This window comes from Athene cunicularia, assembly GCF_003259725.1.
Source record: "Athene cunicularia isolate RWA chromosome 4 unlocalized genomic scaffold, athCun1 chr4_part2, whole genome shotgun sequence".
Lineage (NCBI taxonomy): Eukaryota > Metazoa > Chordata > Aves > Strigiformes > Strigidae > Athene > Athene cunicularia.
The window spans coordinates 32,477,429-32,500,597 of NW_020799099.1; the positions used below are offsets into that span (position 1 = coordinate 32,477,429).

General features: G+C 38.4%; 1 protein-coding gene across 12 annotated transcripts in view; it reads left to right on the forward strand.

The window, feature by feature from the left end:
- MAPK10 (mitogen-activated protein kinase 10) overlaps positions 1–23,169 on the forward strand; it is a 181,066-nt gene that overhangs the window by 143,175 nt on the left and 14,722 nt on the right. For all 12 annotated transcript variants that reach the window (XM_026848083.1, XM_026848084.1, XM_026848087.1 and 9 more), the window contains 3 exons: positions 6,891–7,073; positions 9,209–9,333; positions 22,731–22,794. In XM_026848083.1, coding sequence (XP_026703884.1) covers positions 6,891–7,073; positions 9,209–9,333; positions 22,731–22,794 — 372 coding nt within the window. The remainder of the gene's footprint in view (positions 1–6,890; positions 7,074–9,208; positions 9,334–22,730; positions 22,795–23,169) is intronic.

A 23,169-nucleotide genomic window follows, 5' to 3' on the forward strand; every position in this document is an offset into this window, starting at 1 on the left:
TGCAAAATTTACTATTTGCCTTTTTCCAGTGGTTAAGGAATATAGGTTGTTTGATACTGTTTCTGTTCACAGAACTACATTGTCCATTTGGCTAACTGAAAGATCTTCTGTCGCTAAACAGAGCCTTCTTACATGGTCGTGGAAAATTCACAGGCAGAAAAAGAGGAAATGCCTTTGAATAAGTGCAGAGTGGAGCGCTTAGCTAGGCTGCAGCTCTCTTCCACTCCTGTAACACATTTGAATTCACTGAACTCACTTGGGTGGAGCTGAGAACTGAGTCCAACTCTATTCTTTTTTAAACTGCAGTTGTTTTTCAGTGTCCAAAATCCCCATGGTCTTTACTGATCCCTGAAATTCTACTATTTCTCTACCATTTTTAGTGTATGCGTGTTACAGTTAATTGTGAGCTAAAGCTTTTTTTTTTAAAAGCAGTAGTTCTGCTTCCAGAGAAACTTATCATGAAGCTTGGATATACTTGTGCCTCAAGCAAGTAGAAAACAGCAACATGGTTTGATGTGTTGTCTCAGGACTCTACCCGTGAGTTGTCTCTTGTGTTCTTCACCACATTTTATGAGGGAGACTGTTACTCTTTTCTCACCACTGTGTAAATGATCTGAAGGAGTTAAGAAGGTGCCTTAGTCATCTGGTGAGCTGTTAAAGGAGTAGTTAAACATGGACTTTTTAGAGGTTTTTATAAACTGCTGAATGCGTTTTGGACAGACAAGGAAGAATGTGCCTTTAAATTTTGTAGTTGGAAATGCTTAGGGAGACAAGTATATATTCAGCAGAGAGATGTAAGGTTAGTGTGATGCCAGCTTCTCATAGTATAAATCACAGATGGCCTTACAAGCTATCACTTACAGAGCCTCACAGAGATTACAACTGCAATCATGTTATGTATGTCGCAAAGATAGGGGTATAGAGTTTTTCTGCACAGTTTTACAGTTCATTTAGAAGGTATTTAATAATGCTAAAGTTCATAGGCTGCTAGGAACATGATCATTGTGCCTCCAGCTGTACATGTTACAAGGACAGAAGTGTGCCACAACAGAAGGTTCTGTAAACCTCGAAACAGGCTGGACTACTACAAGTAGATACTGCAATGGTGAGGAGGTGTCCACGAGGGAAATAGTAATACTCATCCAAGGGCAAGACTGGAGTCCTGTGCTGAGATATCTGGACTGTCCACTAAGCACTGATTTGCTTGCTACTGTGTAAGCAAAGATGCTCAGCAACTGAATGAAGTGCCAGCTAAAAACCTAAAACAGCAGTTGAAAATTTTAGTGAAGGTGCTATCACAGATATTCATCCAAAGGGTTAATGACAACAAACACTGCTGTCTCCTATCTTCCAAATGATCAATGGTAATCTGAAGTAATTTTATTTTTGTGCCATGTTATTTTTACTATCGCCATAATTTTCTGTTATAGCATGTAAATATCAAGTACTATTCTTACAGTTGCAAAATATTTTCTGTTACAGCCTAATTTTTACAAATGCCACATTCTTCTCAAAGCATTCACCTTGGCACAGCAAATGCTTTACACTTGCTGTCTTGTCAGATACTAGCGTTTGCACTTCCAGCTGTGTGTTTTTTGTAAACTGTTAACATCAGTATGTAAATTACAGGACTTCAGAAAAAAAATGTATTTGACACTGATGTCTCCCACAGTGAAGTTTGATTAGTTTGGGTTTTATTGACAGATTTCTTTTTAAAAAAAGGTCCAATTTTTTAAAAAAAGAAAATTAGTTGAGCTATCAACTTTACAGTTGGTGTGACAATTTGGTATTGGGGAGGGAAATACAAAGCTGGTCATTGTAATTACTGTAATTTTGACAAGTTAAGAGCATCAGAACTTTGTACCCGAAGCAATGCAGTTTGTTTTCATTGGTGGAACATGCACATTTAAGGAGAAAACTATCAGAAAGGTGGTTCCCTTAATATTTTGAGATTAAAAAGAGGTGAACTCACCCTGTCTGTCTGTTATAAAGGAAGAGCTCCAATTCCATTCTGTTTTTGTTGTGCTTACCTTAACAAAAGAAAGATCTGACACGCTCTAGTCCTAACCATCTTCAGAAGAAGGATGATTAGCCAGAAAGAGCAAATCCTCCTCCAGTGCAGTAAAGCTAGTGCAGTGTGCTGCTGAACAGGTGAAGGAAGTGGAGTCCAGTATGCTGGGCAGGGGAAGCATGGTTCCCCACCATCACCACCACCATCCAGCACAATTCCAAAAGCTCTGTTATAAACAGGTATGTTGGCAGAATTAGAGTTTTCCACATCTCAGTCCACAGATACTGCTGGAGAGGGTCCACAGATACTGTTTGAGAGGATTTTAGGAAGAGGCTTTTCTATCCCAGCCACACTTTGGAGTAGCGTGCTTGAGCAATGCTCAGTCTCTGGTGATAGGTTGGCTGTTAAGATTTGCAATAGGAGATGATTTTTTTTTTCTCCCCCCTCTGTCAGGAAAAGAAACATGAACAATTACATTAATTTATGGCTAAATTTTAAAGGCTGATCACTGACAAGTTTCTGACTACCAGGGAAGAATGAATGGGCTTATCTATACATGCATCATAGTATGTTGGGTTGCAGCAGAACTAAAACATCCTACTGCAAACAGCATCTCTTCCTGCATAAACCTTGTTTGTTGAACATAAGAAAATATAATGCTTCACTCAAAAAAAAGATGATTTACACAGACAGAACATGAGAAGGAAAAAGAAAAATGGAGGCTACCTAGCTTAAGTACAAAGACAATAATATGTTGTCTAAATTTCATTTTTTAATTGCGCTATTAATTTGTGCAACTGTAGAAATGCTTTTAGCATTTTTTGATTGAGACAGAGAAGTATGGTAAGTTTTCCCTTATAGCCAAGCTCCATTTCCTTAGCTGTTTGAGTATTTACAGAAATGTAATTTTACTGAAGTCTCAGGCCAACTGAAGGAACAAAAAGGTGGTTCTTAATTCACACTTCTGAAACATAGCATCACATTGCATCAATGGGAACAGAAACAAAAGTAATGATAACCTTTCACCCTGTACCTCTAATAGAAGACTTCACTGTGAAATCTTGGTTTTCCAACAGAAACATGATATTGTGCATTCAAAATATTATTTTCCCATTTTGTGCATTTGCTTTAGAAAAATACATCTCTTAATCTGCAGTTCAGATTCTGGTTATTTTCCAAGTAAATAACCAAGTATTTAGAAAGCAAAAGAGAACAATCTTTAAGACAGTATTAGAGTGAAAAGAAAAAAGGTGGTTGAGAAGTTTGAGGTAACCTGAGGCCTCACTCAGTGATAAATCTTCATTCAAAAGATATCCATTTTAGAACTATTTTCTTAAATAAGCTCTTTTTTGGTAACATTGTATGGCCGTCTTAACATTAGTAAAAATGCCACAATATTAGTGCCAGGTTAGATGTCTTCTTCTGTCTTAAGTCATACAAATGCTACTGTGTCTAGCTGACACATTTTCCTTGATTCTGTTTGGGGCAAGGGACAGCTGAGGTGATTCAAATAGCTTTAAAGCAGACATTTCATCGTTTTCCAGAGTTTTGGGTTGTAGTCCTTTCCAACTTCTGGTCTGTCCAGCATTTTGCTTAATTTCAAAGGTCTTCTGTTAGCAGAAGTTCGTTTTTTGCTGAGGTTTTTTTTTTCCCACTCAAATACAGGTTAATAATTTTTGGCCTGGGAAATTTCTGTCAGAGTTACATGATCATGAACTCGTAGTACCATTTTTTCAGATGGTGTGCAAATAATGTCTATAGTCACAATCTCTCAGTGGTTAGTGTAAACCGTGGTAGGTTGTGATTCACGTTAGGACTGTTCAGTAGTAACAGTTGTTTTCTGCAGAATTGCTGAAGTTAATTCTGATTGCCAGATAGAGAAAGCTTTCTCATTTTGCTTCAATAAGTAGACTTCAGACTTTTTCCAACACTTTTTTTTTTTTTTAATCTCGTACTGTGACAGGTGCAAACTCTCATTGTCAGGTGCAGCACAAATACATTACAACTGGTAACTGTATAAAACATAGCAATGAAATGGAGCTGGACCGGTATTCAGCAAGAACATCATTACATTTTCATGTATTGGACCTCCCTTTGCTAGTATCCAGCGCTAGTAAGGCCTAGGTAAGTGGAGAAAAAATACTAGAGAGAAAATGAGTGTCCATTTGACTGAAAAATGGTCTGTCTCCACCTGCTGGGTATGGTTTTACTATTGCTATTATTAGGACAAAAACAGGTCCTGAGTGCTCCACCATGTCAGTTTGTGTGTGTGTGTAGACATAAGGAGCAAATTAATTTATTTAATGGTTTTCACAGTACTTGAACAACATAAGTTAGAAATAATAAAGAAGCATGATTATCCATTCAGATCATTCAGTTACTCAAAACCAATCCCTGAAGTTGCTGTGACATAAAGCCTGACATTTTTGGCCCTTGGTGCAAGCCAGGGCTGCAAAAACTCCAGTGCTGTCCTGAAGATCAAGGCTATTCAAGGAGTGGAACACGGTGGCTCTGCCAGCTTCCTTGGTTTTGGCTGCCACCAATGACTCATGAAGCTTCTTCCATCTCAAAATCTTCCAGTTGTGGGTGGTAGCCTGTTGTCTGTTGTCTCTTAGTGAGAGCCTTTCTGTCAGCTTAAAAGAAATGTATGCAGCGGGAACTGGCCCGTTGTCTGAGGATTCTCTTTACAGGCACACCATGCAGGCCCAATCCTGAGATCTTTTTTTTTAGCTCTTTTTCCCTTATCACACATATCTACAGCGTCTTACCTAATTTTCCCTCTCAACATGTCCAAGTTCCATAACACTTTGTAATCCCAAAGATCTCTGTCTTTTCGGCCTTCATTAAATGCCTGAGATGATTAACCTGCTCCATACAAGCCTCTGACATGTGCTTTGAAGCAAATCCTGTATTTAACCCTCTCTGTTTATCAAATGGCCATCACTCCATCTGCACAGGTAATGCCTCCTGTGATGCTTATATAGCTTGGCTTTCTCACCCATTCAGCTTCTCTTGGCACAACTAACAGCACCTTCATTTCTCTATTCTGTTCTTCTCTGCAAAGCATTTACCCACTGTATTTTCCTCAGAACGACCTGCATCTGACACAGCCTAGCCAGAAAACAATGAGGTGTGTTAACTTAAATACAAATTTAAAATGTTAAAACATGTTATTTTCTACTCAAATGTTTAATGAAATGTTCAGGCTACAGTCTGAGCAACTATAGTCTTGGAATGTTGTTGCAATTCTTTTGTTTTCTGTTGAGAAAAATATTTTTTTCATGAACAACACAAGATACATACAACCAATGGAGTGTGTGTGTGTAGGAGTAAAAAATGAAAGAAAAATCTTCACAAACCACTGCTATTTCCAGCAACCTTGTCCAGATGAAATTAAAACCATTCAAAACACTGTTTCAGCATTCTTAAAGCATATGCTTAAATTGTTTTAATTTCATTAAACACTTTTGATTAGTAAAGCTGCAAGTTTTAATTTATATGATTTTTGTTCAGATAAGTTCAGGGTGAACCCAAATTAAACCTGTTGAATTTTCAAGGTATGTGAAAATACTAAATTTTCATTTCTCTAAACTAAAATACTTTTTTGAAAATCTGAAATTGCTGCTGCACCAAAGAGATGTTTTTGCCTGACTTTATTTTTTTCTTTTTATCTTCATTCTGTTGTTCTGATTTCTTTCTTTGATTGTGAAGAACTGTCTTTATTATTTGGGAAACTCCTCCACACTTATGACACTCATGACAATAGTGTCTTAGAAGAATAATTTTATAAAAATAATAAATGTGCTGGCATGCTTTGAATGTTTATCTTTCAAAAGCTTTTTAGTTCCAGTATGTTTTTGACACAACTCTCTTCATTGCATTTCTTAGCATCTGTGTACCCATGGCTGTATGTACTCTTCCTTTTTTCTGTGTTGTCATCAGATTCTTACCACTGTGGATTAGACAGTGTGATGTAGAGATGGTACTGATGTTACAGACATTTGCTTAATAATTTTTCTTTTATTTTTTTGGCACAGTAAGGCCTATGAACATGGCTGGAAGAGCTACATAACACCTATCAGATGCCTAACTGTTAGCTCAAGAAAAACTAAAAATAATCAACACCAAAACAACAACAACAAAAAAAACCCTCAGTACAAATTTCCTGTAATGCAATTTCAAGCGTAAGAGCCTGTTTCTTAATAGTCAATAACAGTTTAGCAATGTAGCTGTCACATTTTCAGTTAAAGAGAAACATCTGTCTACTGATAACCGAGGCATCGTTTGTCTATAGAAAATGAGTCCCAGTGCATTCTTACAAAATCAAACAAATTGCTTTTGAGGAGTTGCTGGTTGGGTGGTTTTAGCAAAATTAGCACCCATTAAGTTATTGGAGAGAGTACAAGCACAAAGCAGATGAGTTGAAGGTGACTTCTGTTCCATGCAGAACTCCTTGGAGCCACCTGGGTCTCACTCTCCACAAATCGAATAGACAGGGCAGGTGAACACATTCTTCCTGCTGTGCCTGTGTAGCCAAGGTGACGTAGAGACATGTAAAAAAAGGGAGTGCAAGTCACTGGATTGCAAGTTAAAAATAAAAATGGTAACAAGTGTTGATCGGAAGAGAGGAAGCTGTGTATTTTCTCATGGTGGTGGTGGTTTTAGGATTGCACAATGCCCTCATGTATAGTTGTGAGAGAGAGTTTGACCTTTACAGGCTGTAGGTCCTGGAGGCATAATGATGAACAAGATAGTGACTGTAAAGATGTTATAGAGTTGAATACCTCTGAGGATTCCCACAGAATACTCAAACAGAAATATCAGGACACTACACTGGGGTTTGCATTTTCCTTAATTTTCCTTAACTACTGACATTCAGATATTGATCAGTGGAATAAAGTTATTGAGCAGCTGGGAACACCCTGTCCAGAATTCATGAAGAAGCTGCAGCCGACAGTACGGAACTACGTTGAGAACAGACCCAAGTATGCTGGCCTCACATTCCCCAAACTTTTTCCAGACTCTCTCTTCCCAGCTGACTCGGAACACAACAAACTCAAAGGTATGTCTGACAAAGGGACATGGTTCACATGTCAACAGCTGCAATGCAGTGAGGGGTTTTTTTTCAATTTTTCTTCTCTTTAGTTGCTCTTCCTTTTAATGCAGTTAGTTGCAGAGACGAATGAGTGCATGAGTTTTCTTCAGCTGAGAGGCAGACTTTGGAAATTATTTTTGGAGACCCTGGTGCTTGGGCAGCCAAGGGAACATACTTTATCACTGATGTGTTGAACATATCCCCATGGTGTTCTGCGTGATGTTTCTGTACCACGAGAACTGAGGTGTTTCTTTGCTCTCATTCTTAAACTTGCAACACAACAGAACAGTAGAACTTCCACTGGAAGATCTCAGCACTTGCACTGTTTTGTTTTAGGTGAAAAATATCTGTTCAACCAGATTCCTGCCTCATAGCTCTACCTTTACTAGACAATATAAAGATATTAGCAACGTCAGTCAAAATGGGTCTTGATGTGTGGTTTAATATCTGCCACAGGTTGATTTCTTCTTTTGAAAATGTTGTGAGTCAGTTTGGATACGTGAAGTAGAGCACTAACTTAATTACAGTTCTGTAAAAATATAAGTTGCAGTGATTTTAATCATACATTGAAGTCTTGCTTTGCTTGAACAGGGCATTGACTTTTAATTGGAGTGAGTGATTAATGCGTGTTTAGTATAGAAAGAATTTCTCATCACAGCTCCGGAACCCCTGCGAACTTGTGTTCTGCACCACCTGAGTACTGGGGCTGCTTACTACAGTGGCATGTAATGGTTTTCAATTGCTTGAAATTTGCATGTCATTACATTACCCAGAATGCTTTTCCAATTAACAACTGTTTCATAGCAAGGTTGCTGTCTTGGCTCTGGGAGCAAAGTGAAAAGTCTGAGCAGATGCTTTTGGATATGTGGAATTTTATATTCCTACTACAATAACCTGAATAATGGAATTTTTGGGGGTTTGGAGGTAATGAATAGAAATGACTGTCAAACAGTACTGTTATCTCTTGGGTACAGGAAGCACATGAATTTGAGCATACTGAATGCCAGTTTTTAAGATATAGTCACAGAACAAGAAACAGCATGTTAAAAAAATTCTGCTTGTGCATCACTCTATCATCCGATGCCCTGCCTAGATATTTCACCATAACGTAATGCTAATGGTTTAACTTGATATTACTTTTACTCACCCATGTCTGATGAGATACCTAATAATATTTTTGCAAATACATCTCTTGACATTCTTTTTCCTTTCATTTTCTTTTTCACTTACACAGGAAATAATTTTGAGCATGAAAGAGCTTAGAACACTACATTGATGGTAATACTAGAAATATATGTTATTATAATTTTTTTACATGGGTTTAAATGGTATTATATTTGTTACAAACTCTAAACAATAGAAACAATTTGGGTAATAGAAGAATGAGCTTGTGGCCTGATAGGCACGATGGGCTATATTATCAGGTAAAATAAATCAATGTTGCAACATAAAACTCAGTGTATATATAAGGCTGTGCATTTTTGTAGTGAAGGATGATGATTTAACTGATTTAAACTTTATTATGTGGGACAAACAAGACTTAAGCAGTTCCAAGGCATTTCCATACTGTTATGAGTTGATCCCTGGCTACAGATTTGATATTATTGACTGGTATTACCTATGCCTTACTAAAATAGTTAATGCCTCCCAGCAGGCTAGGTGAAAAACTTTAAAACATACAGAAAAGTTTGGATGTTTTTCTGAGCCACCTTAAGAGTACTGGTAAGTTTCAGGCTTTGATTTAGTAATGCCATGATTTTAGACTTCATTACACAAGCTTTTGTTTTCTGATCCTGGCAATAATACAGATACCTCAAGCACATTTTTCTTGGGTATATTATTCAGGGCTCCATGTGGAATCTGCATACATGTAAAATCTCATCGAAGGTTGTTAGAGGACTTCTGGTAGTACAGCCCTCACGTTGGCACCTTCTGACCTAACACGATTGCTGGAGAACTGTTCCCCTGCAAGGGGCAGAAGTACATACAAACAGTCTCTAACAGGGTTGTGTTACTGTTACTTTCCTAACCCAATTAACCCTCCTCTGGAGGCAGTGATTGCTTTGTACTAATACTATGTTTATCTGGTTTCATTGTTCTAGCCAGCCAAGCCAGGGACCTTTTATCAAAGATGCTAGTCATTGATCCGGCCAAGCGAATATCAGTAGATGAAGCCTTACAGCATCCATACATTAATGTCTGGTATGACCCAGCAGAAGTGGAGGCGGTAAGTGAGGCGTGACTACTTACTTCAGGCTGCTAAATGCAGATATGATTCATAGATTCCTGCTGCTTTATAGCAGCTTGATAATGAGCATGCTATAAAGAAGCAATGTTGTGGCTGTGGTGGCTTTTGGATTTACATGAAATAAGATCTGTAGGGACAGGATATCTTTCTTTGTTAGATTAACTGACAAAAGATGGGAGAAGCAAAACCACCTCAAGCATGTGAAGCCAATTGCTGCTTTCTTCTAGACACCATGAAGAAACGATTTTGAATCCAGTAGCTCACCTGGTTTTTTCTACCTATATAATATCAGTCTGGCAAAAGATACTACTTTTCCCTCTAAACCTTTCCTTGTGAAAAACATCAATCATCACTTCCTGTGTTTATGTTCAAGGATCTATGTGGAAAGGAGGAGAATTAAACAAACCAATACAAAATCCTGAAGTCAGGATTCAGAAAAATCTTAGCAGGACATAAATTATTCCTTAAAATGGAGCAAGGGCTCATGTGTTTTCCCAGGCCACGGTTCAGTGTTCAGTATCATGCACATTGTGCAAAGAAAAATGGAATTTTTCTTATAATCCTATCACTCTCTAGACACCTCTCCATATAGCTCGATGAGGCTGGTGTCAAGAGGAATAAGTGCAATCTGTAAGCACTCCACTGACATGGTATAATAGGTATAGGTATAAATTCAGATGTTCTCTGTAGTGCTATGTATGAAATGTATGAAAACAGAGCTCAATATTTCAACAGGTTTAGAAATCTTAACGTAACCACAAGAGAAAATTAAGACCCTGAACCTTGCAAAAGTAAATCACTGCTGTTTAGCTATATGTTCCAATTCAGTGTGTGTTCTTGAAAGTGCAGTAAACTTCAAAAGTAAACATAATGCACAAAACCCCATCAAATTTCAAGTGCATAAGATTTTTGTAGAGTATGTTACTTAGGAGTACTTTATAGGAAATGGTTCTGCTACTTAGGGAGCCTTTAGTTTCTGTGTCCTGTTTAGTTTTCTTCAAGAAAGAAGATTATCGGTCTGAAGTGTAAACATTTGATACCCTGCAATATTTAACCCCCTGGCACATACATTTTAGTTTCACATCCCTCTTGAAGATTTCAGTCCATTGTTAGATAGTTTTGTTGCATTCCCATGCATTTCTTAACTCTGTTTTATGGAACTACTCTGATGTCAGAAGTTAGATCGGGGTCTCTCTTTACATGTCCTTTGCCTGTGGACTTAACCATGGAGAGCCACTTCTGATGCAGAACAGGAAGGGAATTTGGTACAGTGGATATTTTGATGTAATGATTTGCCCAATTTCCAAATGTATGCTCTTAGCTTTATTTCAGATGGAAGCAGAGGTTGAATTTTTGTCATAATGAGGTTGCCATTTTAGAAGGAAAAACTTGCCACACACACCTAGAATTACAGCTGATATTGAGCCTCATATTACTGTCCTCTTATGCAGACAGAGATCAGGGTTACAACTATGGCTGATAAGACAATGGTTTAATTTCTGATTGTACTACAGAGTCCTCACATGATCAAACCACATCCTTTCTCTGGATCATGACTGTAAAACAGGAGTAATAATTATTCATTTTGCCTGCCAGGTGAATTGGCTGGAATCTAATGAGCCCAGTAGCTCTCAAAAGCCTGCAGTAATTACATACTAATTCACTGAGGCATCTGTCTCTCACATGCACCTCCTATCACCGTAGATACCTGCACAAATGTGGTGCTGCACGCTACCAAATCACATTCCTTGCATTTCCACTACTGACTGCATTTCTTTGTTCAATGAATGACTACAGGTGTAAAGCAGTGGAAAACCAAACTGTCATTGCTCCCATAGCACCTCAAAGAACAAAGGACATCCTGTGAGGAAGGAACTGTGCCTTTAGATGTTCATCTTCAAATGCTCAGTGTTGTCCCAGTTATTTACAGTTTGCATCTTTGTTTGAATTGCATCTTTTTAGATAACCCTCTGTGCTCTTCACTCATCTGGTTCTTTGCAGTTACTGTGTAGTTAACATGAGCTGAACATCAGCGTCCCCTGCTGCTTTTCAGGTCTCAGCTTCAAAGTTCTCTTCCAAAACATGGTATATCTTGTCAGTAACATACTATAGAATCATACTAATATTTTTGTCCAGAGTATTTTGACATTTAAGTGCTATTGAATTCCTTTGACACCGATCACTCTATGGTTTAGAGATCCTTCTTCTCTTGGGATCACAGCAGGTTAAAAACCAGGAAGATTCAGGTTGTGTGCAGTGTCACCTAAACAGAAGAACATGGGATTAATAAATATTCACTGTATTTTATCAGACTGCTAGGAATTCTAAAAAGAGTCTGGCTTCACTTAACACTCTGTATTTTTACAATCTCATTTTCAGAGAGAAAGTTAAACTCGAGGACTTTCTTTTCACAATTACCAGTTTATTAAATTCTAAATTTCCATCTGTTCATGCTGACACACCTTCAGTGGCTAGCTGTGAATCATTTACTAATTATTTTCTGAAGCAAACTTAATTCAGCTGGATTTTCTCTGCCTCTTGATTCAGCTGTTGAAGTACAGTCAGTCCGTGTTTTTCATCAGCATCCTGATAATGGAGTAAGTTTCTCAAACAGATTCATGGGAAATTAGTGACTTTCTGTTCTTTCTCAGAAGAGTGTCCTGAGGTTCTGGGACTGCTATTCACTGGCAGTGCCTCTACAAGGATAAGTTACTGGTTCACTGGAGAGAAAGTTTTACTTGTACATCCATGTTACAACTTGCTACATCTGATTTAATGTTTGATGTCTGATTGGCTGTTAGTTCTTTACAAGACAGCACGGTGTGTGTATGTGATAAACTTGTTTGTTGGTAACACGAATGGTTTTGTGCTTCAAGCATGGAGTAACTTGTTTCCTCTTGGCTGTGTCCATCTTTGTGTGACCTCAGACCAGGGGAACCCACTGTAACATCCAGCATACGTTTTGGAGGGTCTTGTAACATTCTGTTGACATCTGATATCTTAAATGATTACAGTTTTGTGCAGTAGTTTGTTTACATTATGCTGTAAACCCCAGGCCCTGAATCATGCTAATTCCCTTGTCCTACTTCTGTGTTCCTTGTTGCAATTTTGTATTATTAAGGGTATTGGATAAAGAATTTAATTACTATCACAAGAGTCTTTGCATCTCTCTCAAATAAATTACTTCATCTTCTTCATTACAGTTGCAGAACAGTTAGGATCAAATTCAGTAAACATTTCCTAACACCACACATTAAGCATGTCGTGGGCAATGGGGAAATGACTGTTGTCTCGTGTATTTTTGTTAGATCTTGCCAACTTTGTAGCAGGGGTGGGAGTAGGTATTCATCTAAAAACGTCCAACGAATGAGCCTTTTGAGAGTAGGTACTTTTGCTGATTTATTTAATAATCCCACTCTCTAAACTGGTCTATACTGAACTAAGCCACAGAAGTTATAATAGGGAAATAGTATTTGAATGACATGTAAAAACCTAGAAATAGTTTCTGGCTCACTAATGTTACTTTAAAAAAAAAAAAAAAAAAAAAAACAAACAAAACCAAACCAACAAACAAAAAAAACCTACCAAAGAACAAAACAAACAAACAAACAAAACCTAAACAACCAAACCTCAGGGACATCAGCATGAAGAACAGATTTCAGTCTGATTCTTCCAGGTTGTATACATTTTAAGTTTCCCATTCCAACTTGAATGGAACAAGCAATCTTTCCCTGTCTTGGCAAGCTATTTTATTAATGTGTGCTATGAAACAACTGCACCAGCACATTCCATCAGTGGCTTTTCTAATGGATCTCTGGATCTAGCCCACTGAATTTTGGAATGTGGAAATGGAATTTACATCTGCCACTGCATCTCAGTTCTGCAGCTGAACCTGTTTCTTGATGTAAACCAGAAGATGATTCTAAATCAGAGCACAGTGTGGTGTGTAAATTCTCACACTACTGGTCTAGGTCTTTTTGTCCACACACTATGCTGCAGTTTGTGAAGCTTATAAAAATGTCTCAGAGGAAAGGTAGAGAAATGTGTACTGATCATTAACTGTTTTACTGAATGCAGTTAAGTTTGTCCCAGTGTGGGCTCAACTTTTTGTGCCCAGCTATCTTAGCTGTGTTTGGGAGCCAGCTTTTATAAATGAGGGACAAAAGCAAATGAAAATCTACAGTCTAAATAGTTTTTTCAAACCATTTAGCCCCATTTTTCCTTATGATTATTCATGTACAGATTTAGGTTCTGTGTTCATGATTGGAATAGGCTGACAAAAGGTTTACACAAATGTATATCAGCCTAAGGTGAGTCTACTACTATAAAGTTTCTGTTCTCAGTGTGTAAAAAGTTGCATTAAATTGTCTGTGTTCTGTGACTGGAATATTTCCAACCCAAGGAAGACGTGGTGATATTTTCCCTTTTCATGACAGTCTTGCAAACTTACAGAATAGTAAAGCAATGGAAAGAGTTGGTGTGGAGCACAGCAGCCATTCTTACTCAAACTCATATCCTTTGCAACATTGGTTCAACTCTTCTCTGTCTCTTAAAGGTATTGTCTCATATTTTGATCATAAGGAGACTGGGCTATTCTGGTGCTTTGCTGCTTCAGTTAGCTAATAAACCAGTTAATGGATTTTCCATTTGAGCTCTCTTGAGTATTCAGTTTTACTCCTGTTTTCTCTTTGCTTATTTCACATTGAAACTCCGAAGTGCTATTTTTACTATTCTGGCCATTTTTGAAGCATTTGTCCCCTGGTATCTTTACCCCAAGATGATCTTTCATTAAAACAGGTTTTAGGAAAGCATTTGTGTTTTGTTTTACACTAGAAATGCCACAGTTAATCAGCATCAGGTTTGGTCCTTTTTCTTCACCGTCTTTTTGTAGATTTTCCTTGAGGTAATCATGAGCCTTAGCAGTTTGCAATTGCTTGCATCTGCATTTTAAAAACATACTGTTTTGGAGTCTGTGAATTAATTTTGTTACAATTGCATTTAATGCATCTTCTCTTGTGTCAGAATCTGGCTTCTGCAACTCGTCTCATGTAAATTGTGTAAACTGCTTTTTCTTGTCTGAGAACAAAGCTTTAGAGACAGAAATTTAAAAAATTTAAGAAAACCCTGGTTGTCTTTGACTCAATAAAAGCTCAACACTTCAATTCTCTGTTGTCTGGGTTCTGATCCAAGCTGAATTACATCACTCCAGGTGTGATGAACAGGAAGATCAGTACTCCTCTGTCAGGCAGAGAGATCAGGAGCACTTTACAGAACTTTAAGTACTGCAGTGTTCTTCATCTTTACTCTCTTCCTTTAGACAAGGGAGTACATTGTATTTGGGATTGTACCTGTCTATTAGATTTCAAGTAATAGCTCTGTTGATTCCTGGCAAAGGGAGAAAAAAAACCTTGAGCCAGATTTTACATTCTGTCTTTTTATAGCACAGACAACAGGTACTAACCACAATTTTTGTTTTGCCTTGTCTCTTCCTAGGTGAGCACTTCACCCCACTAGCTCACAGCTTCAGAAATTTGCATCTATTTCATGGGCTAAGTGCCAGCAGGTACAATAGGAACCTTAGCTATTGACTGCAAAGTAGGCAGGCAAGGCTGGAGTGGAGGGAGGAGTGTGAGAAAGGATGGAGTAGCAAAGTGAAAATATTCTGCCACTTCCTTAGGGAAAGTTTGCAGAGGACCAGCTGGCACCTTAATAGTTTGCAGCATGATGAGGCTCTGGGAAGCAGCCCTGCTTTTTGACAGATTGTCCCGCAAATCTGCAGGCTAAGGAACCTGACAAGAGAGCAATAGGAAAGTGATGGAGATGCTTTTGGTCACTTGCATTGTGCTTAACTTCCCACTATTTTTCCTGAATACTTCACTGGGACTTAGAAACCTGCACTGTGTTGCATCTGCCCACGTTCACTGCACTTTTCCATAGGATGAGGTCTTTCATCATGTGACTAGAAGTTTGGTAGTGAAATGTTGGAGTTTTTTTGAGTCCTCCTCCCATAGTGTGTAACATGAGGCAGGATTCCATCCACTATCAATAACCCTGTACAGTAGGGGTAGCACAGAAATTAGATATGGAGGTATTAAACAAGATGGTGTTTTCAATCAGTATAGCACTGGGGGGGATTTAGTTAACTTAGCTGTCTAGTTAGATTACTTCTTCTCCCCAGTAGATGGCTTTATCAAAAGCAGCTAGGCATCTGTTGTACGGTATTCATTTGGTTCAGAGGCCTAAGAGGACAGGTAACTAAAAGCATTTCATGTGACGGGAATTTTGAAGCGAGCTGTTGCAATATCACAAAGTGTCAGTGTGTGCTGGAGTAGACCACAAAGAGCACCAAAGACAGTTCTGGAAGTAAGCAGAGAATTTGTTGTCAAAGTTTAACCTGGAGGTAGTGACCCTCTACATCTGCCCAGATTTACAGCATTATGAATGTGAGGGGAACATATAAAATAGCCCTGTCCAGTTAAAAAGCAGAGTAGTGAGACAGTTACAGTCCCTTTTTATAAGTCTATTAAAAGTTCACGGTCTTTTGCAGGCTGTATGTGGGCAATAAAACTATTATGTCTCATTCTAATGGGCAAAGGCTATAACGAAATTGGAAAGTGGTAGGAATGCAATACCCTTTCCCCCCTGAGGTGTAACAGCATTAAACTCTCTGCTCGGCCTTAAATGCCATGTTGTGATTCCCTGACACAGAGAGGAAGACGATATATTATTAGATGTGGTACTTGCTATTCACTAACAGCAGGAGGTTACAGAAGTAGTGCTGTTACTCTCCCACAGACTTCTGCATAAAGACAAACCACATCCAGAGCCCTCAATAGCTCTGACACAGTCATCATTTTTACATTTAGAAACAGGTCATGCACAGTTTTTAAGCTTACCTGTGGTGTGAGTGGGAAAGCTAGATTTTGGATTTAGAGGAAATTCTTATGTCTAACACACTAAGCTAGTCAGCCAGCTTCTCTTGAGCCCACTCAGCTTGCCACAGTATCTTTGATAATAAAGTCACAGTGTTAGGTTCCTCAGAGCATACACCATTGCTCTGAAATGAATTTGAGTAGTGTTATTCACAGTTAAGATAAATTCCATATTCAACCAATTAAAACTAAAATATGTGGGTTTTAAAAATACTAAAACATACAGATAATGTGTGTTTATGATTGTGTGGAATTCCTAAGATTTGGAGAACTGCTGAAATCTTTTATCAAACTGCACACTTAATTTATATATAGGGAAAACAGAGTTCAAAGGGGAAAAGTATTATTTACTAACATTATATAGGAAATCTATTGTAAAATCACAATAGGAACATATAGACCTTAATTTTCTGTTTTATATTTCAGTTAAAGTTTCCTTCTTCCTGTATGTTACATGCAGAAACTGTCTTGGTTTCACTTTTAAACAAGTATTATGTTAATTGCTCTCATGTTATGAGAGTTTTTATCCCAAAATGTTTAAATTGTTTGTGAACAGAATTGATTCCTAGACACGTGCTATATAATAGCTTTAGCTTGCCACCTGCATGGGTTTGAAATCAAATTTCAGAACTCTTGTGCTGGCTGTTCTCTAGGACTATGCTGGCTTGAGTTGTCTGGTCTCCAGTCTAATTCCTTCTATATTGTTGGCATTAGGAATAATTTTGATTGGGATACCTACTTATCAGTATCAAAGTCACATTCTTATGCAAGACTGTGGCTGCTTTCTATACCTCCCTTTAACTTTTCAATTATTACGTTACCTGATAAAAAATAAACCAAGTATCTTTTGGCCACAAAGATTTGCTTGCACATTTCTGGAAGATGCTATCTTAGAAGAATTTTTGCTGCTTACAGGCAATTGTTTACAACTTAATCTTGCATATTTTTTCTTCATCTATACATGACTTTGTTTTGAAGCCTTCTGAATATCTGCCTGATCTCATATTGGTTCCTACTTGGGAACAGTGTTGTTCCATTCCATAGAAAAAAATATAGTAGAAAAATGTGCCATAGATTATTATCTGATGTCTTCTGTTATTTGGTTTCAAAATTCATCTTTTACTGTACCCATATTTATTGATTGTTATCTGACATGTCATCCATTAGAAGAGAGATTTCTTAGAAAACAGAAAGATCAGATGTTAAAAATATTCCTATTAAGCATTTCTCTATGCTGATGGAATTTTCCAACAGTAATAGATTTTGTGGGGCTTTACTCACTATAACTCACACTGCTTTCATTACTGTTTTTATTTTCATAGGGTCTATGCGATATCTCTGCATCTAGGACCACCCACTGAGGGGCTGACTTGTGAACTGTCATTCCTTTTTCTGTGCATGCCAACCTCTGTGTTACCTTTTATTAATGTGATGCTGTTTCCTACAATGCTTATGAAAAGAGCTTGGTTTGCAGTTCTCAGTCTGAGGTCCCATCCAGGACAGAAACTACTGCTGTATTGTCTTAGCCCTTTATAAACTACCTATGAGCAGCTGTTAAATACAATCTGTTCAAATTAATTTCAAGTTTCATAGTTTGTCATAAGAAAAAAAAACAATAATCACCCATCTCTTATTTTACCTGTGAGTGCTGAACATCCAGGATGATGGAGAAGTGCTTCTGGAGAGCTCTGTGACCCTGGCAACCAACACTTCAATGAAGGTGTCACCTTCACTACTTGTGAATCTTCATGGCAAAATCAAGGCTGTCAAACCATGTGTCTTTTCTGGCATTCTTTTCTCTTGCTCAGCCCCATGTGTATAGATGTTGTATCTAAACTCTACGGTGATCTGCCACTGTGGTTTTTTAGCAATCAGTTACAGGGTTTGGTTTTCTCCTTAGAGGCCGATGGTGCACATCTGCTGTCTCACAAAGAAGTTTGCAGCTCTACTTTGTACACAAGCATGGGTATCTCTTCTAGTCAGCAACATCCATCCATTTATAGCTGATTAATTATGGGAGCTGAACACAGCTTTTGCAGCAATCTTTGTTAATGACAGTGAGAAGTAGTGCTTAGAGAAAAAAAGAGACATTTCTTCTTTTTCTTTTCCAAACCTATCTAAAGCTTTTTTCAGCTTGCTGTTGTATATATCTGCAAGCTGTTCAGTCATGTGTGTGCAGCCAAGTAATCTTGACTCCTGCTGCATGGTATCCTTACAGTACAGTTGTTCAGAAACAGCTCAGACCACAGTTTCTTTGATGCATATATACTTTGTGTAGGATTTTCCAAAAGACTCTACAAAGAGCCCAAGGAACAAATGGGCACACAAGCATCTCTTCTTCCATATCTGTAGTTGAAATGATGCCCAGCCCACTGTGGAGTCCCTGGGCAATACCAGGTGAAATCCAAGGCCCTTGGCACTTTCCTCTGTAGCTAAAAAAGAATTCAGGCCTCTGGTGACAGCACATTGGTGTACTTTGGCTTGCACTGCAAAAATAAATATATAAATGGTACCAGTTAGACAATCTATGTTGTAGCAAAACACAAAGGAATTTTTATACTCACCTGTTATGAGGATCTAAGCAATTGTTTAGCCTCACACCACTGATCTTTACAGCCTCCACTGCCTCTGTTATTTGTATATTGCTAATTCTATCGGTGCCATGTATGCTGCTCCACAACTACTACTCCAGACCCTGCGAGGCTGGGAACAGATGCAGAAGCAAGCCTTGCTTCTGCCAAGCTTTCTAAAAACAGCTCATCCTAAGGTCTTCACTGTGCTGGCACTATCTCTGCAGAGGGAGGGAAAGAGATGGCAGCATTTATTCGAGTGTGAGCTCCAGCCCATTCCCTTTGCTTTCTAGCAGTGGCATACAAACGATTTCATGTTGCTTTGAGAAAGTGAGAATACATCAGCCTCAACATATGTTTTGCTTTTTTCCTTAGTGAAAAGCTTTTCATCCCTTGATATTAGAAAGATATTTAACAAATCCAGTAGTCTCCTGATGTTTATTTGACCACATGAAAAAAAACAATCTTTTGTGTGTTTCGCTTTTTAAATTTTTTGTAGAAAAATGTTTGTCTTCTGGAGTTTTTTGTAATTTTTATTGTATTCAATGAATGTTAAGTATAATGCAGAAATATTTTTAAAATCCATTTGTAAAATGTAAAAGCAAAGAACCACTAAAACAACAAGGTATTAATATCTTCAAGAAAAATATAATTCATTCCTTCTACATCTAAAAATATATTCTATTCTTTGTTACTGGTGCCAATGCAATTGCTTACAAATCAATCTGATTTGAGGAGAAAATGGCTACCTGAAACTGAAGCTAGATGCTGCCACCCATAGGCTTAATCCACACTCTGCTTTGATTTAATGCTAATTTAACTATACTTTTTCTGAAACGTGTACAAACTAAACCATATAGGTTGGGATGTGCTGATTTATAAGGATGTCTACAATACTGCAGCTGTATCCACATAGAAAATTAATAATGATGAACTCAGTCATTTTCAGAGGCATTTGACTTAGGCAGCAAAGTTATTTTTAGGCCAACCTTTCCACCGAGACTGAAATCGGGTGCCAAGGAGGACCCAGGGATGGCAGTTGCTTTGTCTGCTCTATTGCTGTGACAACACTTGTGTTAAAAACCTCTCTTCCTCCCTCTAGTTTTAGAAACTAATTAAAAAAACAAAACAAAACAAAACAAAGGAGTTAGCAGAAAATGGGTGGTCAGCCTGGAGGGGATTATCTAGGTTGATAACAAAGCTTTGTGGTTCTCATTAGGATTAATGAGGATCTTGGAAAAATACATTAATTCCTGAAACTGTTGTAGCATTCACAGTTCAGCCTGTGCCTTGAATCAATGAAAACAGGACATAAGGGCTCATTTCTTGTCTCAGGGAATTTAGATTGGAAAGCTTCGCTTCTCCCAGCACGAGATAGCTGCCCTGGCCTCTCAGCAGAGCTCCACTCACCTGAGTTCTGCACAGGCTTTAGAGGTTATAGATCCTGCCTATGTGAAGAGGAGGGATTTATTCATGTCATTATCACGCTGAATATTGTTACCCTTGGCTCTCACATTCCTGCCGAGAGCCATGCTTTATAGCTGTGGGTTCTACTAGCTCACAAATAAAGGTCTGCACTATAAACACTGGTACAGCAGTAGAACGTGGTGCAGGTGCAGTTTCTGGCATCCTGTGGTGTGTGAAGTACAGAGTTTGTTTGCTCTCCCTTGATCGTCTTCACAGCAAAACAGGAGTTTGGTAACAAATGAGACTATTCTGGGCTCTCTCCCTGGAACATGTCTGTGTTTTAAGAATGTGTTAATCTAGGAAATAATCACTGCTGCTTTTCTTGTTGCCTGTTAGCCAATTATGCCTGCTTAAGACATAGCTGAAATAAATTAGAAGAGACATAAACCAAAGATTTTGTGCTCGTGTGAACTGAGGACAGGAATGTGCATCGGATCATTTGTTCCTTTTGATTCTGTAATTTGTGTTTGGGAATTGAAGTAGTGAAGGAATCTATCCTCTTACTTCTGGTTGGGGGAGAAGTACCCCTGTTTTTATCTGGAAAATGTAAAAAGAGTGTTTATGCTTGGTAGAAGCAGTTTTATCCATAGCCTGTGCTTTTTGTAAGCCCCTCCCTGAAGATTTTAGAAAGAAAGGTACTTTCAGGATATTTTTGTCCAACTTGGTTTAATACTTTTCTTCTACCTGACAGAAAAGAAGCAGTGGGTCTGCTGCTGTGATTCAGACTCAGCCAAATGCCTCCCCTACTTGCTACCATAAAAGCCAAGAGCCAGCCCCTGTAAGTCTCCTGTGAATTCCTAGCCCCCCCTGGGTTCTTTTGTCTTGTCCAGCTTCCTCTGCCTCCCCCTCAGCAGGAAATACATGCTGGCCAAGTGGCTGAGCAGTAGTCCAGCAGGCTCAGCTGAAGGAGCAGAGCTTACTTGCCTCATCCCAGTGGTCAGTGGTGAGGCTCACCTGCGCTCTTTTGCAAGTGTTCAGTTCCCAGCAGAAACAGGGAGTCCCCATGGAGATTGCATCGATTTTGGTTGAATCTATCTTAAGCTTCAGGACTGACTAGAAGGGACCGAGAAGTGTTGTTATTCTGAGTAAGAGAACAGCTGCATTAGTTTTGGACTCAGACTTATTGCGTCGTTGTGTCTCACATTGCTGACATAGCGAAACCTCAGGTAACCCTGCTGAGGCCTGGCACTCACTTTAACTCATGGCATATGTTTCAGGTTCCCTCTCGGCACCTTCTCAGGTATGAGACTTGGCAATCCAGGACTTCACCTAATTCCCTTTAGCCCTGATACAATTGTGACTCTTCAGGAACTTCTCTTTTCAGTGGACTTGTCCAGTTCAGCTATCATAATTTTCCTGATCCATATTATGACACTGAGCTATTACTTTCCAGTTGTATCTGTAGCATGCAAATAGCTTAATGGACTGATGGTGCTAAGAGTCTGGAGAGCAAATTCTCAACTTCGTACTGAATCAGAAAACAACTTGGTGAATGTGCACTTAATAGTAGGATGCTTTGAAAGGGAAACAATGGCCGAGTGGCCAAGATGAAAGTTAGAGGAAATACTTATGAGTGAGAAAAGTACCATAGATCTTGTTTCCATCTTCATTAGATACTTTTACTTCAGATGGTGAGGTTTCTTGGTAGAATGAAGGAGGAGAGAGCCTTCTGCCTTGCCTGGCTGCTGGATTTGGCAGCTAGCATCAGGAGAGACCATGAACACATGGCTTAGTTGCCCAATGAAAGCAGGTATTCAGGCTCTCAGACACTCTAGTTGCCTTTGTCTTAGTAAATTCCAGGATCTGCTGCTTCTGTGATATTCTCATCAACAAAAAATTACAATTTAAAGAAAAAAAACCCCACCTTTCTGGTCTAAGCAGAGTTACTTAAAAATATACATACTGGAAAGCCTGGGAATTTGGAACGTGGATCAGAAATTCTGGCAGGGAGATTTACTTCAAAATTAGAGTTACTTTGAAAAGTTTTTATAGCAGCAAGTATGATGTCTAAAGGGCAACTTAAAAATTAATATAGTAATATTACTAATTAATCAGGATTGGTATTTGTCTGGTACTCTGACAGTACTTTCTCTGCCAGTGCAAACAATGTGTGTCAAGTTTTGAGCTCTGTATAAACACAATGGCACTGTTGTCCTGGGTTCTATTTCAACTGCCGTTATGCCTCTCGTTTAAAAGAGGAAAAGGAAGAAGTATATTGATTTCTTCTACATAAAGAGTTGAATTCCAGAAGTGTTAATTCTTTTAACATTCAAATGTGTTTCATGTGGTTTTGCATGTACAGGATGGATAACAAAGAGGGAGAAGAGAATTTATCTTTACTTAAACAATTACTCCTATTTACAAAATAACAGACAATCAACTAAAGAGCTTTGTTTCTGTCCTGCAGCCTCCTCCTCAGATATATGATAAACAGCTGGATGAAAGGGAACATACAATCGAGGAATGGAAAGGTAATCTCAGTTTAGAATTACATGGGAAGGCGTATTTCAGTGGCAAAATGGCCACATCTCACCACCAAGCATGTCTGTGTAAAACTAAAAGAATTTCTTTAACATGAAGAATTGTCACTAGCCCTATGAACTGATGCTTTGGCAGGGAAAATCTAGGAAATGTCCTGAGGACTATCATTATCTATGCAGGTTAATGTTAACACAGGAGGTGCAGATTCCAATGCTTCAAAGATATCATCTGGAGAACAGAATACTGTTCAGCAGGATCATACATCAGAATTTTACTCACAGTAAAAAGCACTGTGTTACTGCGCTGCTTCATTTCTAGATAGTGTGGAATTAAACAATTCATGTGTTCTAGTTTAACCGTATTTT